The 12928-nt window shown below is 47.3% G+C and overlaps 1 protein-coding gene across 13 annotated transcripts in view; it reads right to left on the reverse strand.

The window, feature by feature from the left end:
- Positions 1-258: 258 nt before the first annotated feature.
- Positions 259-12928, reverse strand: part of FRMD6 (FERM domain containing 6) — a 96056-nt gene continuing 83386 nt past the window's right edge. For all 13 annotated transcript variants that reach the window (XM_077819656.1, XM_077819654.1, XM_077819649.1 and 10 more), the window contains 5 exons: positions 12392-12566; positions 9551-9886; positions 8361-8492; positions 5213-5304; positions 259-4080 (listed from right to left, as the gene is read on the reverse strand). In XM_077819656.1, coding sequence (XP_077675782.1) covers positions 3808-4080; positions 5213-5304; positions 8361-8492; positions 9551-9886; positions 12392-12566 — 1008 coding nt within the window. In that variant the 3' untranslated portion in view covers positions 259-3807. The remainder of the gene's footprint in view (positions 4081-5212; positions 5305-8360; positions 8493-9550; positions 9887-12391; positions 12567-12928) is intronic.

A 12928-nucleotide genomic window follows, 5' to 3' on the forward strand; every position in this document is an offset into this window, starting at 1 on the left:
CAGAACTTTATTGATACCTTGTAATCAGGTCTCCTCTCTCTCTCTCTCTCTCTCTCTCTCTCACTGTAAGGCTTTTTTTTTTTTTGAGAACTCTATTTTTGTGGAGCTTCTCTGCACCCTCTTCCATTTTTCAACATCCTTTTAAAAATGTGGGCCCCAGAACTGAATGCAGGATTCCAGTATTGGCCTCATCCGTTCTTGCATGAAGGATAATTTCGCTGCAATATTTTCATTGAAGAACTCACAAAACTTCAACAATTAGTTAAAACATTTTTTATATTGTCAAGACTCATAGTAATGCAAACAACTGTAACTTTATTGTAATTTCTAACTGTACCATGAAAGGCACAAACTTCAATGTAACAAAATAATTCCGCTATGTTTCCACACGCACACTCCCTTTCTCGTATGGTCGTGACAGGAAGATCCTTTCACAGAAAGGATTATTTAGTTTGTGCATGCATATAGCTCATTATTGCAAACGTATCAGTGTAAATGTCAGAAGGCAACAGACACCAAATCCGGACGTTGACCATTTGGGGATTTCTAACCGATGCAGAATAAATAACTTTATATCATACAGCTTTCTAGTACCAAGTGTAGAATACAAGATATTGCCTTTTCAACTGCCAGCACCCCACATTACAAAGATCGATTTGCAACAAATTATGAGTATTATGACAAAAGCAATGACGTGTCTTGTTATGGGTCAATGCTGTCTATTCATGTAAGTTAACTACTTATGAATCCAAGTAGAACACAACTTGAGCAAAACCACCATGTCTGCGGAACCACATGAATGATTTCAGACTTTTTGGTTGGAGTATAAAGCAAAAGGCCCCGATCCTACAATTGGGTCCAGATCAGCAGACCCTCATGGAAACCCATGAACAATTTTAGGGCTCTGCATGATTGCAAAAGGTTTGTCTTGTACAGACTGGATTGCAGGATCTGGACTGAAAGTAGCCCGCTTTCTCGACGGCATAAAGCACTATTTGCATAATTAATCCTTTAATTACATTCTTCCCCCTATATTTTAACAAAATAAATAACAAAAACAAATAGGGCTCATATCATGTTGGGGTCTCTTCAATGATATGGGTGCTTTACAATTTTCAGTTTGGCCAGGGTCATACCAACGCGCAGCACATACCATTTCAAGAAAAACGGGTTTGCCAACAATGAACGCGTGAAGATGAGTAGGAGGGAAACCTTACATATTGCACACCACCACTGGGGAATAAACGGACAGAGCAGGTATTTTGTACAATCCTTTTGACAACAGAAACTTGGCTTATCCAATCAGTTGGCAAGAAAAAAAAATCTGACCCTGTGAATTCAGAATAATTTTTCTTTTCCATTTTTGACAGTTGAACTTTGATAACTGCAATGTGATATAGCTGTGTATATTATATATGTCGTATAGACACTGTGTGCGGGTATATATAGTGTATATATCAAACACATCCATGTATACAGATCTGTGGTCATCCCCAGAGATACAATCCTAGAACCTGAAAATTCTGCTTGTTCTGCAAGAGGGGATCATCTTTTGTGCAGGAACTTAATGTGACTCAGCAGAGAGGGAAGAAACTCCAGCGCCAGCGAGGTGGACTTTTAAAGCTTGGAGACTTTGCACATGGCCGAGTTAGATCTAGTTTTGGCTTGTGCTGATGTGGAAGGGAAAACCGCTTTCAACTGATGCAGAACCTCTCCATTGCTAGCAAGAGAGACGCCCGGCACCAGGGATGGTCTCGAGGATAGCGGTGCGAGTCTAGCTCCGCAGCTAATCGGTGCATCTCCTATCACCTGCAGGAAGCGTTGGCCAGCAGGTGGCGGGTGATCGTATTGCAAAGCACCCTGCAGTGAGGTGCTGGGTGCCACCGAATGCTGCCCCCTATTGATGCGCCTGCATGCTTCACTGCTCACTCTCCCTGCACTGGCTAGACAGTACCATGGCAGCAATTGGCTACATATATCTTACACACAATGCAAACACTGATGTTGTTATACATAATGGGCAACATTCACTGATATGTCCTGAATGTTCTCCCCCCACTCGGGCAATGTAAAGCCCTCACAAACTTGGCAGCAGAGTGATGAAAAGTAGCCAGTGTTTATGGAAACCCTGGCACATTTTCTAGCAAAAAAACTATGTATCAGGCAGCAATGCTGTAGCAAATTTTGCAGTGTTCGTTATTTGCTCTATAACACTGTCTCCCGTATAGCGATAACACTGATTACGGTGCCCTTCGCCAAAACTCTAAAGTCCTTTTTGTTACCAAAAACACACCCGCATTTCTTATAAAAATATCACACTCCTTATTTATAAAATAACCATTTTGTTAAGAAAAGTTTCCAGTTAAAAATATGATATAATCAAAATATGGTAAACTATGGCTGTAAAATACTAAATCCTAATTAAAAATAGGTCCTTTAAAAAGAGGCATTGTGCTGTAAATATTAGTTGCTGTAATGCTTTGCCCCATATTTACTGATTGTAAAATTATCATGACACCGGTTCATGTTAATGTCATTAGGACACTCCATCTCGAAAGCTGCACCTGTCGCATTTCTGATAGAACATCTTCCTCCTTTCATCAGAACTATTTAAATGGTAAAGTATTCAATGATGCGTGGAAAGCCTTATTTAAAAGAACAACAAAACTATGTTAACTGAAAACAATCATGCTAACAATGCAGTTGCATACATATTATTTGCAACAGGAAAGTATTTTTTCACCTTCCAGACAGTTCGTGTTAGAAAAAACAACAAAAAACGATTGTCTATACGTATTATTAAAGGAAGGAAGCATATTCTTGGTATAAAAAGTATTTTAGAACAAAAATAAAAAGGGTCTATAAAGATCCAAACATATATAAACATATATAGAATTTTATATATGTATATTATATATATTTAAGGTACTTTGGTCAGCAAACATTATTGCTACATTATATATGATCTGTTATTTTTCATTTTTCTTTAAAATAAAGAAGAAGTTTAGAAGCTTTCTAGGTTCCCATGTAACATCAATCTGATTTTTGTAAACTTTACAAAATGCTGAACAAAAGCTCTGTTTGGAACCAGATTCCAAAGGACATTTTTGGAAGAACTGGGATCACACAATATGTCAACTGCAACTGAACTCACGGGTTTCCACGGTATTAGGAACGTGCATAGCGTTTCTTGTCTAGTTATTGCTTAAATCTCATCTTCTTGATACTGGCATTTAGGATATTTACATTTCTTTGGCCTGACAGAACACAACGAAGGGAGTGACGTTTTCTTTTTAGCATCTACAGAAGCTAAAGCGATGGCTATACAACAACAAGAGGCAATGGCATCTTTAGGAAAAGAAAAAAAAAACCTAAACAAAAAAACCCCCAAAACCAAAAAAAGACAAACCCGACCAGACTCAAGAGCCTTCCTGAGGCAGGAATAAGAACGTAGGATTATCTTTGATTAGGTTAAATAAAGGAACGATGTCGTGCTTCTCCAAACTGAAATAAGATTGTCAGTATTTTGCACCAACTACTTCCAAATAAGAAAGAGAATTCCTCTCTCCCTCTGACTGATTAACCTAGAGAGGGCTTGGTCATGCCACACAATCTCTATCCCTACTGCCTGGGTACTACTCAAAGTGCAGTGGTAGCTAAAGCCTTGATTCGTAGTAGCAAAGGGCCAGGTGTGTAGGCAGAAGGAAAAACCATATGGCACCAGACACATTCCAAGGAAATATCAATAGATTTCAAGTCTTTCTAATAGTGCAGGTAGCCAGTCCAGCCACAATACAGCTGTGGAGCTTAAACAACGAACTCTGGAACTTCATCATGGGTCAGATCCAAAGAGAGGTATTTGCTCGTTCTTTTGACTGGGAAACTGTCCTGGATATTGATACACTGCTGAGCCAAGCAGCTGTTACAATAGAGACCGTCTTCATCCAGTTCGTGGCCACAGCCAAACGTGTAGCTCTGAGCAGTGTCCGCTAGCTGCAAGAAGTCTTTTTGGTAAAGCCGGATGTCATCCAGGCTTAAGCTGTGCCGGTCGGAGGAAGTCTTTGGTTTTCTGCAGGCGGTCTGTACAGAAGAGAAGATTACAGGAGGAGCGTTAGCAGGCATCAGTTGTCAATCTAAAAATTACATCACTGGTGCACCTGTGTGGCAGCCAGACAGCGCCATTATGCACTTGATGGTCTTCGCTCACCCTAAATATAACTCTCCCGTTACATATACGGAGATATGGTGAATGTGACCAGGGACTGAGGGGGAGATTTTTAAAGGCAAAAACAGCAGTTAGGTGCCAAGTCAGCAAAATTCAGGGGTCAAATTCTGATCCTACTAAAAAGTCACTGGCAAAACCCCCACTGACTTCAGTAGGGTCAAGATCTCACTTTAGGTGTTTGGACCCATTATAAAGATAGGGGCCAGCTGTCCAATTCAAATCCAGATGTGGGGTTGGATTTCAAATAACCCCTAGATCTGGGATCTTGGTTTGGACCCATCTCTAGACAGCGATAACTTAGTCTGGTACAGTCATTCAGGAGAGCAAACAAGTCAGATCCAGCATTGTGAGTTAGCGCATGTCTATTCTGGAGCGGAAGGTGTAATTTCCAGCTCAAGCAGACATTCCTGTAGTAGCTACATTGCTGGGGTCCTTGGAATTGTCTCTGCAGACAAACTGAAAGCAGGATATGGGTGATGCTGGGGTGTTAAGTGACATTGTTGGAGCCCGTACTGCTGTATGTCTCTGGACAAAGGAAACTTTCCTGGGCATTGTAACACACCAACATTCGGGATCAAGATTAGTGATGAGTTACCTCAGAAGGGCTGTGGGTTTGGTTTGGATAAAGCACCGGGATATAGGGCTGGTGTATTCCAATCTATTAAAGTCTCTGGGATCCGGAGATTTGATCTGATGTTCTTGTAAGGTTTCTAGCATTCCCTGTTTCTGACATGGTGAGAAATGCAATGGGAAAAGGCCCTCCCTGCTGTTTGCTTTCAAAAGGCCCAGGTTTGCAAAAAGGAAATATAATGTTTTTTCACCCCCAAAGCTAAAATTTACCCAAACTCTCCGAAATCCCATATGAGTTTGGAGCAAGGTACTGGATGGCTTTTTTCCCCCCCTCCAGATTGGTTTTTCCATGTCTAATCAAGACACGTCATTTGCTTTAGATCTAGCCGTATGTCTGAAGTCTCAATGCATGCATACCTGAGGCAACGAGTCACTGCTTTGACCACGAAGTCTCACCACTGTTTCTGAAGAGCTGGATGTGGATGAGCTCACTTCCTTTACGATTAACCCTGAATTAGGAAACAAGGAAAGAAACAGATCTAAAGTCTGGAGTGATTTAGAATCACCTTCTGGGTTGCCAGGATACGTTGCTGCCTGGTTAAGTTACCTTACGGAAGCCACATCTAAAATTGCACAGATGAAGTACTTGGTATCAACATTTTTATCATATCAAAAGAGATCCTCTTTAGTTACTCGGGGCCCAGTAGATAATTTAATTTATTCATAAATTAATCTAGAGGGAGTCTGCACTGGTGTCTCTTCAACATGTTTACGCCAATTTAGCCTCCCTCAGGCACACAGGACCAAATTCAGAGATGCTGAGTATGTTAGATCCCTTTACATTAATCTTGGACTCCTCTGCTTACACACAGGACGTCAGTGTGTATGTAGGTCCAAGCAATTGTCAGTTACACATTAAAAGGCCACAAGAAAGATGCAAGAGGCTGAGGTTTTCCCGCCCCACTTTAACTTGTGTCTTTCTCCAGCTCCTCAGCAGATATGACTCCCATCAGCGGAGCAGAGAGCATTTCAGAAGCACGTGGAGAAACTAAGTATAAAGAGTTCACGATACTCCCTGCCTCCGAATTTGGCTCCTTGAGTTGCTTCTCTAGCCAGTCGAGAGCTGAGATAATTGAAACTGAGTCTGTATCTTTTAATAAACTCCTATGCAAAACGTAAACAAAGCCAATTTCTGATTATTCCTGAAGTAAGAAAATAAAAGAATGAACCTCTGTATTCTGGCACTATATTGATGCTCCAACGGAGCCCCAAGGCGAAGGGTTCCACTGAGGTTGGTAGGAGTTTTGTCATCAACTTCAGCGAGGCCAGGATTCCTCCTATGGTTTATAGGTGGCCTGTGACTGAGGGAGAAAACTGGGATGACAATGCCAGGAGACTCCATCAGAGCTTCACTGATTTACACCTGCTCAGGATCTGGCCCTATATGCTGATGGGCTAACAGTGTTCACTTTACAGTTCTGGAACTACAAACTTCAGTCCACGGTTTTCTCACCTTAAGAATGCATCAGGTGTTACTGTAACCATTACAGCGATCTAATCTTTAGCAGTTATAAACCCTCCCCATAACCTCCTGCACCCAGTGAGAAGCTGAAATGTGATTAGTACTTAGGAATAGGAATTTCTCCTTTTCTAGGCGTGCCGCAAAAATCTGAAGTACAAATCCCGACACGCCTGGGTCAGGGCCCCAGGGCATAGCGGCAGTTCACTGACACAGTCTCTCTAGAGGGCAGGGTGGCCTTCATCTGACAACGTGCTGCTGAAAGAATGGTGAAGCTGACAGAGGAGAAGTGCTGAAGCGTTCTTGTCCTTTGAGTGAAGATGGGAAAGGGAAGTGAGATCAAGGAAAGAAACTATGAAAATGGAGACGAAATGTGCTAAAGTATCTTCATTTGGAGTGAAGGCCAAAATGGCAAAACCACCATGCAGGTCAGTTTAACAGTGCCGTTTACAAGAGAGGTTTTACTTTCTATCTAGATGAAAGAAGAAAGGGCACTGTGTAAAGATCATTAGAACTGGTGCTAGTCATTCTGAAAGTAACGGAATTCATTTTTAATCTCTCACAAATTAAGAGACTAAATGGATATTTAGACACAAATCACAATTTTGTCTGACAAGGTTTCACCTGCAATTGTTACAAGCAACACCTACGGCTGCTACAGCTACAAGAGACTAGAGAAAGAGATGATTCCTCTCTATTTTTTCCAGGACGTGCCTTTAGTGGCCTTGTGCATAGAGTCAGTTTCACCATTCCCCCTGGATAGTCAGTAAATCTCCGTTCAATTGTGGGCCTGTCACCCAGCAACAAAGGAGTGAAAACCCCATTTAATAAAAGGAAAATGGGATTGCAGAATGACAGCGATTGCCAGAGGCCTTCCAGGGCAGGTGCAGAGCCTGCATCTTCTTCCAACTTATTTCTGAAAAGGTCTAGATTTCAAGTCGATGGTGTCCTTCAAAATGGGAATGGATCATAGAAAAGTAAAATCCTCCAAACGAACAGCCTTTGGCTCAACTGATCACATGACCTAAGAACCCATTTTACATAAGTAAACGGGTCAGATTTTCCGTAACGCCAGACATGTGCATCTGCACCACTATTTGCGTCTGCACCATGGTAAAGTGCATGTTCATATAGACAGGATCTGCACGGGATTACTGAAATTACACACGCAATCGGGGAGCTGTGCACGAAACAGAGCTGGGCAAGCGCACACCTCAAGTTCTGAGGATATGACATGTTTTGTTCCTCAACTCTTGGACTCAAGAAAAACAATTGGGACGCTCTGTTGGGCCGAATTCTGCATTGGGTAAGTGGGCTAAACTTCCAATAGCTCCAAAGGAGAGAGAGATGCTTACACTAGGACTGAATTTGGCTCAGTATGTCTATTTTTACTCTATATGAAATTCACCTGTGTGCATAAAGCTTTATTTGGAGGGATTAGGTGGGACTGAAGTGATATGGTATGTAGACTTTCTGCCGGCCCCCTGCAAAGAGGTGAATTTCATCCTAGATGTACTGATAAAAAATTACGTATATTACAAGCTACCGAAGTGAAATGTGCTTTTAAGATCCTCCCACTCCTGGCAATCCCTTATCTTAAAGCATCACCATGGTTTCCAGTACACATTCATCTGATCTTTAGTTTGACCCACTGCTACTGTGCAAACTCCTCGTTGCAGGTCCCGTGAGTGGTTGCCTTACGCAAGTTTCACTTGACTCAAAATTAAAACTGGCATTTGCACCATCGAACCCAATGCTGCCACACAAAGAAAAGGAGACGAAGGGAGCTGGAAATCCTGCTATTGACCTCCTCCCCCAAAAGCAATCTAGTAGACTGTCCCACTTTGTGCTTTTATCTCACACCTGAAGGTAAATTCATGGGGATCTGACCTCCTGAAAAATCTGACTCCAGCTCTGTTGTGGCATTTGTCAAGATGACCCTTTTTCGAATTGCTTCTCATCCCCAGCACTTCCACCTATGTGCTCTTAGTGATTTCACCCACCATCATAGAAAGCAAGGTCAGGCATTTCCCCGTGGCATTTTACCTGAGTGTCCGTTAAACTTCCGTGATGTCAGCATATCCTCAGTGATGTAGATACACATGTCTGGGCTAACCTCGAGGGGCGACTCATTTGTCTGCTCCAGCTCCCGGGGGTCATCCACCAGCATTTCTATTTCTGAAGCCGAAGAGGAAGAAAAGATTGAATTATTTTCTAACATGGAAAGAGTGCCAGAAAAAAAATCCAGAGGCTCTCGGCGCTATACAATGGTTTGTCCCTACTGGCCAGCAGCTGCCGCATAAAGATAATTCTTGAGTCCTAAAAAGCAGCACTGAATGCCAGTCACGACTGCAGAAATGCTTGAGAAAACGATCATCTGTTATGTGTGTCACGGTCGCACCTACAGGTCTAAGCCACATGGTTGCTAGGTGCTGCACTAATGAGCTGAGGGTCCATCCACACAGCAACTGGCAGGTGTTGTTCCTAGCCCGGGTAGACAGACCCACACTAGCTCAGCTCAAGCTAGCGCGCTAAAAATAGCAGCGTGACCGCTGTGGTATGGGCGGTCACAAGTCCAAGCTTGCCCAATGGCCTGGATTCAAGCTCTGGTAGCTAGCCCGGGCAACTGCCTGTGCCACAATGTCCACACTGCTGTTTTTAGTGCACTAGTTTGCTCCCCTCTAGCATGTCTGTCTACCCACCTCTAAGCTCCAGTGCGGACAGACTCCCAGGGGCCCAATCACCCACATTGTGATGCTGGAAAGGGATGTCTGGGGTGACACGCGGGGGAAACCATTTGCCTCCTGGCTGTCTTTGGCCAGCACTCCATCCTACCAGCAATATTCAGCACCATGACTGCTTCTGACTGGATGCTGTGATGCAACAGCAAGGCTCAGGATTCTCACAGCACAGCCCTGATTCTTTCCCCTGGTGTCTCCAGCATCCTCCCGAGCGATTTCAGGCTAGGGTACTAGACTGATGAGGACGAGCTGCTTGGAGCAGGTACAACACTGAAAGCGTTTTCACTGCCAGCAGCACTGACATATCCGTCTAACCTAGAAATCTATTCTTTCCTACGCAGAGCCTATTTCAGAGGCTCAGCCGTGCCCGGGTGGAACGCAATAACCCCGAGCGGAGCGGAGCGGAGGTTTGGTGCCAGATCTATTGCAACTCAGCAGCCAGCGAGACAGACTGCAGAGAGCGCACGTGGAACGGAAGCCATCCGCTCGGCTTACCATCATCCTGAGAGTCCTCCTCCAGCCGGTCCTTCCCACCGCTTTCCACCCCGGAGGTGTGGGAGCTGCCGTGGCTGGTCATGGAGCTGCAGGTTTTCAGTTTGCGGTGCACAGTGGTGCCCAAGAAGCTGTCCTCCGGCCCCATCTCCCTGGGCTTGGTGTCCGCCTCGATGCCGGAGGTGTGGGAGCTGCTATGGCTGGTCGTGGAGTGCCGCGAGAGACGCTTGTGCTTGGCGCTGCCCGCGCTGCTCCCGCTGGCTCGGGAGCGTTTCTCCAGCTGGTCCATGTCCAGGTCCACGGTGTCGCTGATGTAAGACTCCCGGTACTGCTTCTTCTCTGCAAGGCAAGCCAGCAGCATGGTCACTCCCCCATGGGAGCCTGGCGGGCTGCGAGGGGTGCCAACGCACCCGGGATGCGTACCGACCCTGGGCCAGATTGGGCCTGCGGACAAGAAGCTGCTTGTTCCCTCTCCTCCCCACCCAGTGTCTCCTGCCTTTGGGCAGCTGCTAGGCAACCCTGCAGCCCCTGAGCTGTCAGCGGTGCGGGGACAGGCTCCCCAGCATCCCAGAAGACAGGGCCATGGCCCTCAGAGCAACTGGCTGAGCACACAAGTGGGGACTGGCTGCCCCGCAGGCATGATGGCAGGGGCACTCCCTCCCGAGGTTGTATTTGGACACCCCTTTCTCTCCCTCCCCCCACAAGGGGGTGCACAGCCCCAACGCCGGGAGGGCCTGAGCCCTCCCTGGTAGTTATAGACTGCCTTGGGTCACGCAGTGCAAGGGATCACTGACACTGCTCCCTCCCAGCACCCCTGGAGCTGACCATCCCCAAGGAGGGGCCAGGAGAGGGAGATGGAGCCAGAACCAGCCCCACCCCCAGCCTGTGAAATACCAGCTACACAGGACCATGCAGGGTGCACCCTCCCCTGTAATCCCGGGACTCTGATGCACAATCCCACCCTGCAGCGCATTAAGGCCCAGTCAGGCCTTATTGATGCAGTGCAGCTATCTAATTATGGTTGTGTTTATCGCAGCACAGGGCCTCCTCCTGACTCCTCCGATGGCCAGGGGCCTTATCAGTAGACCAGCATCTGTCTACAGCGTGGTTATCACCCAGCCTGGTCTGCTGACGCTCAGCCCACACAAACAACGGCATGCAGATTTCCCGCAGGGAACACATTCTTGATCTAAGTGAGCTGCAGGCTGCGTCCGGCCAGGCTCTGACTGGGAACACGCTGCACAACACGGGTCCCCAGACAGCCCCTCGGGTGGAGGTAAAAGGGATTTTTAGTGGCACCACAGTGTGCCAGGGTAAATTCAAACCATTCGCGCGGACGTGACTTCAGGATTGGGGAAACTGAAGGCAGGCTGAGTTTCAGGGCAAAGCCTGGTTCCTTGCCTGGCTGCCTTTCGCTGGAAAAAGCGGCGCGGCAGGCCAGAGGCTGAGTGCACTGGAGAACTCAGGCCGTGACACATTGAGATCAGTTGCCCTTCTCATGCTGGAACTGCGAACTTGACTACGCCCTGCCAATGCTATCTGCTGAACAGCAAAGGCTCATGCATTTCTACACACAGCTCTCTGCAATTTGGTCCCACTGCTGGCAAACAGCATGGAGTCCAGGGAAACGGCTCTGGGCACGCAACGGTGCAGGGAGTGGGGCTGAATCTCCAGCCCCAATCTGTCTATCTGCTGTGCAAGCCGGCCAGCGTCACCCCCATGGGGTATAGAAGGGCAGTAGCTCTGATCCCCCACCATAACCCACGGCTTGGGGACTCACATGACCCACACTGGCTATGCCACCTGCACTCTCCCAGCCTACTCTCAGGCTCTGCCTCCATGCTCTCCTAGACCGTGCCCATCGCCATGGTGTCTGATCTCTGTTGTGGGGCTTGACTCCTTGGCTCCGGATTCCCTCTGCACTTCCTAGCCCTGTGGCACCATGGGGAGATGGCATTTCTGCCTGCTTTTGGCCCTCACACGGCCACAGGGAGGGGTTTGCCCCTTTGATACTAACAGCCGGGGCTGAAACTTCCCCTGATTTCGAGAGCACCAGGAGGTGGGGAGCTGCCCGTCCCAACAGTCCACAGTCCAAGTCCCTCCTCCGAGTGCGGGTGGGAACTCGTTCAGAAACCTGCGCACACAAACCGTACGGCGCGCGAGCCGGAGCGGGAAACCACAGGAGCAAGGCCAGTAGGGCCTGCTCATGCCTAGAGTGTGCCGAGAAGCATGGGTGCTGCAGGAGCAGACGCTGGGGCCTGGCACGGATGGCAGTGCCCCCACCGCGCCAATTCAGTCCTGACACGAACCCTTGCTAGAGGCCACAGGGGAGGAAACTGCAGCCGCGGGCAGCAGGAGAGCTGGTCAGAAAGGGTCCGAGGAAACACTGTTCTCATCGGAATTTGCCAGTTCAGGGAAATGAGAATGTTTCTCACATGTGGTCCGATTTCTCCCAAGAACCCACTGAAACCCTGCCAGCTGGAATGCCGCAGGGCTGGCGACCCCAGGGATTCCAGGGTCTGCGGCTCTGGGTCACCTCTGGGCCTGCCCTGGGGCTGAGTGGTCTCTGGGCCTGCCCACCAGGTGGACTGTCCTGGGGCTGGGGGGAAGGGGGCGGCTCTGGGCCAACCCCGAGGGACTCCATCCACTTTCATGGAGAATTTTGAAATTCTTGGTTTCCCTCCATGACCTGGAATAGCCTTTCTCCACCCAGCTCTAGACAGCAGCTCAAGCCAGACGAGAGGTTGCAGCTCCACTGTTCGGAGTCAGACTGTTGTAGGCTGCGGGGGAGGAAGGGGGGAGCAGTAAAACACAGTCTAGCCCGATTAAAAAACAGCCGAGTACCTTCATTCTCCTCAAGTTTCCGGACATGCCGCAGGATCGGCTGCAGATTCATGTAGAGGCGATGGCTATTGCTGAGAAGCTGCAGGAGGTGCCTGGAGCGCATGGGACAGCCTGTATAGTAGATGAGTTTCCGGGCCGATGGCAAACCATCCGGCAAAATCTCAAATTTCTTACCCTGTGCGGAGCAAGGAGGAAATATCAGTATCTGCACTGCAAAGGTTTGTAAAGGGAGGCGTCCAGCCTGGAATACAGAGACCGATTACTCTGTTCCCTTGTGAAAGGTAAAGGGAGCTTCGAGGGAATGGTGGGAATTTGCTCTATTTAAGAAGACTCCTTGAAGTTACGAGCAGAACAATCAGTTACCCCAGGGCACATTGTCTTGCAGTGAGACAAACATAGGAAACAAACACAGTTTGCTCTGCATTACACAATACTGCCAAAATCCATGCCCAGTGTCAGGGCTGGCAGGTTCCCACGGCAAGACCGGGCAAGGAGGTTTGGCTTCAGTTAATTATTCAGTTTCACAGGGGGGAAAGT

This window comes from Eretmochelys imbricata, chromosome 6, assembly GCF_965152235.1.
Source record: "Eretmochelys imbricata isolate rEreImb1 chromosome 6, rEreImb1.hap1, whole genome shotgun sequence".
Taxonomy (NCBI): Eukaryota; Metazoa; Chordata; order Testudines; family Cheloniidae; genus Eretmochelys; species Eretmochelys imbricata.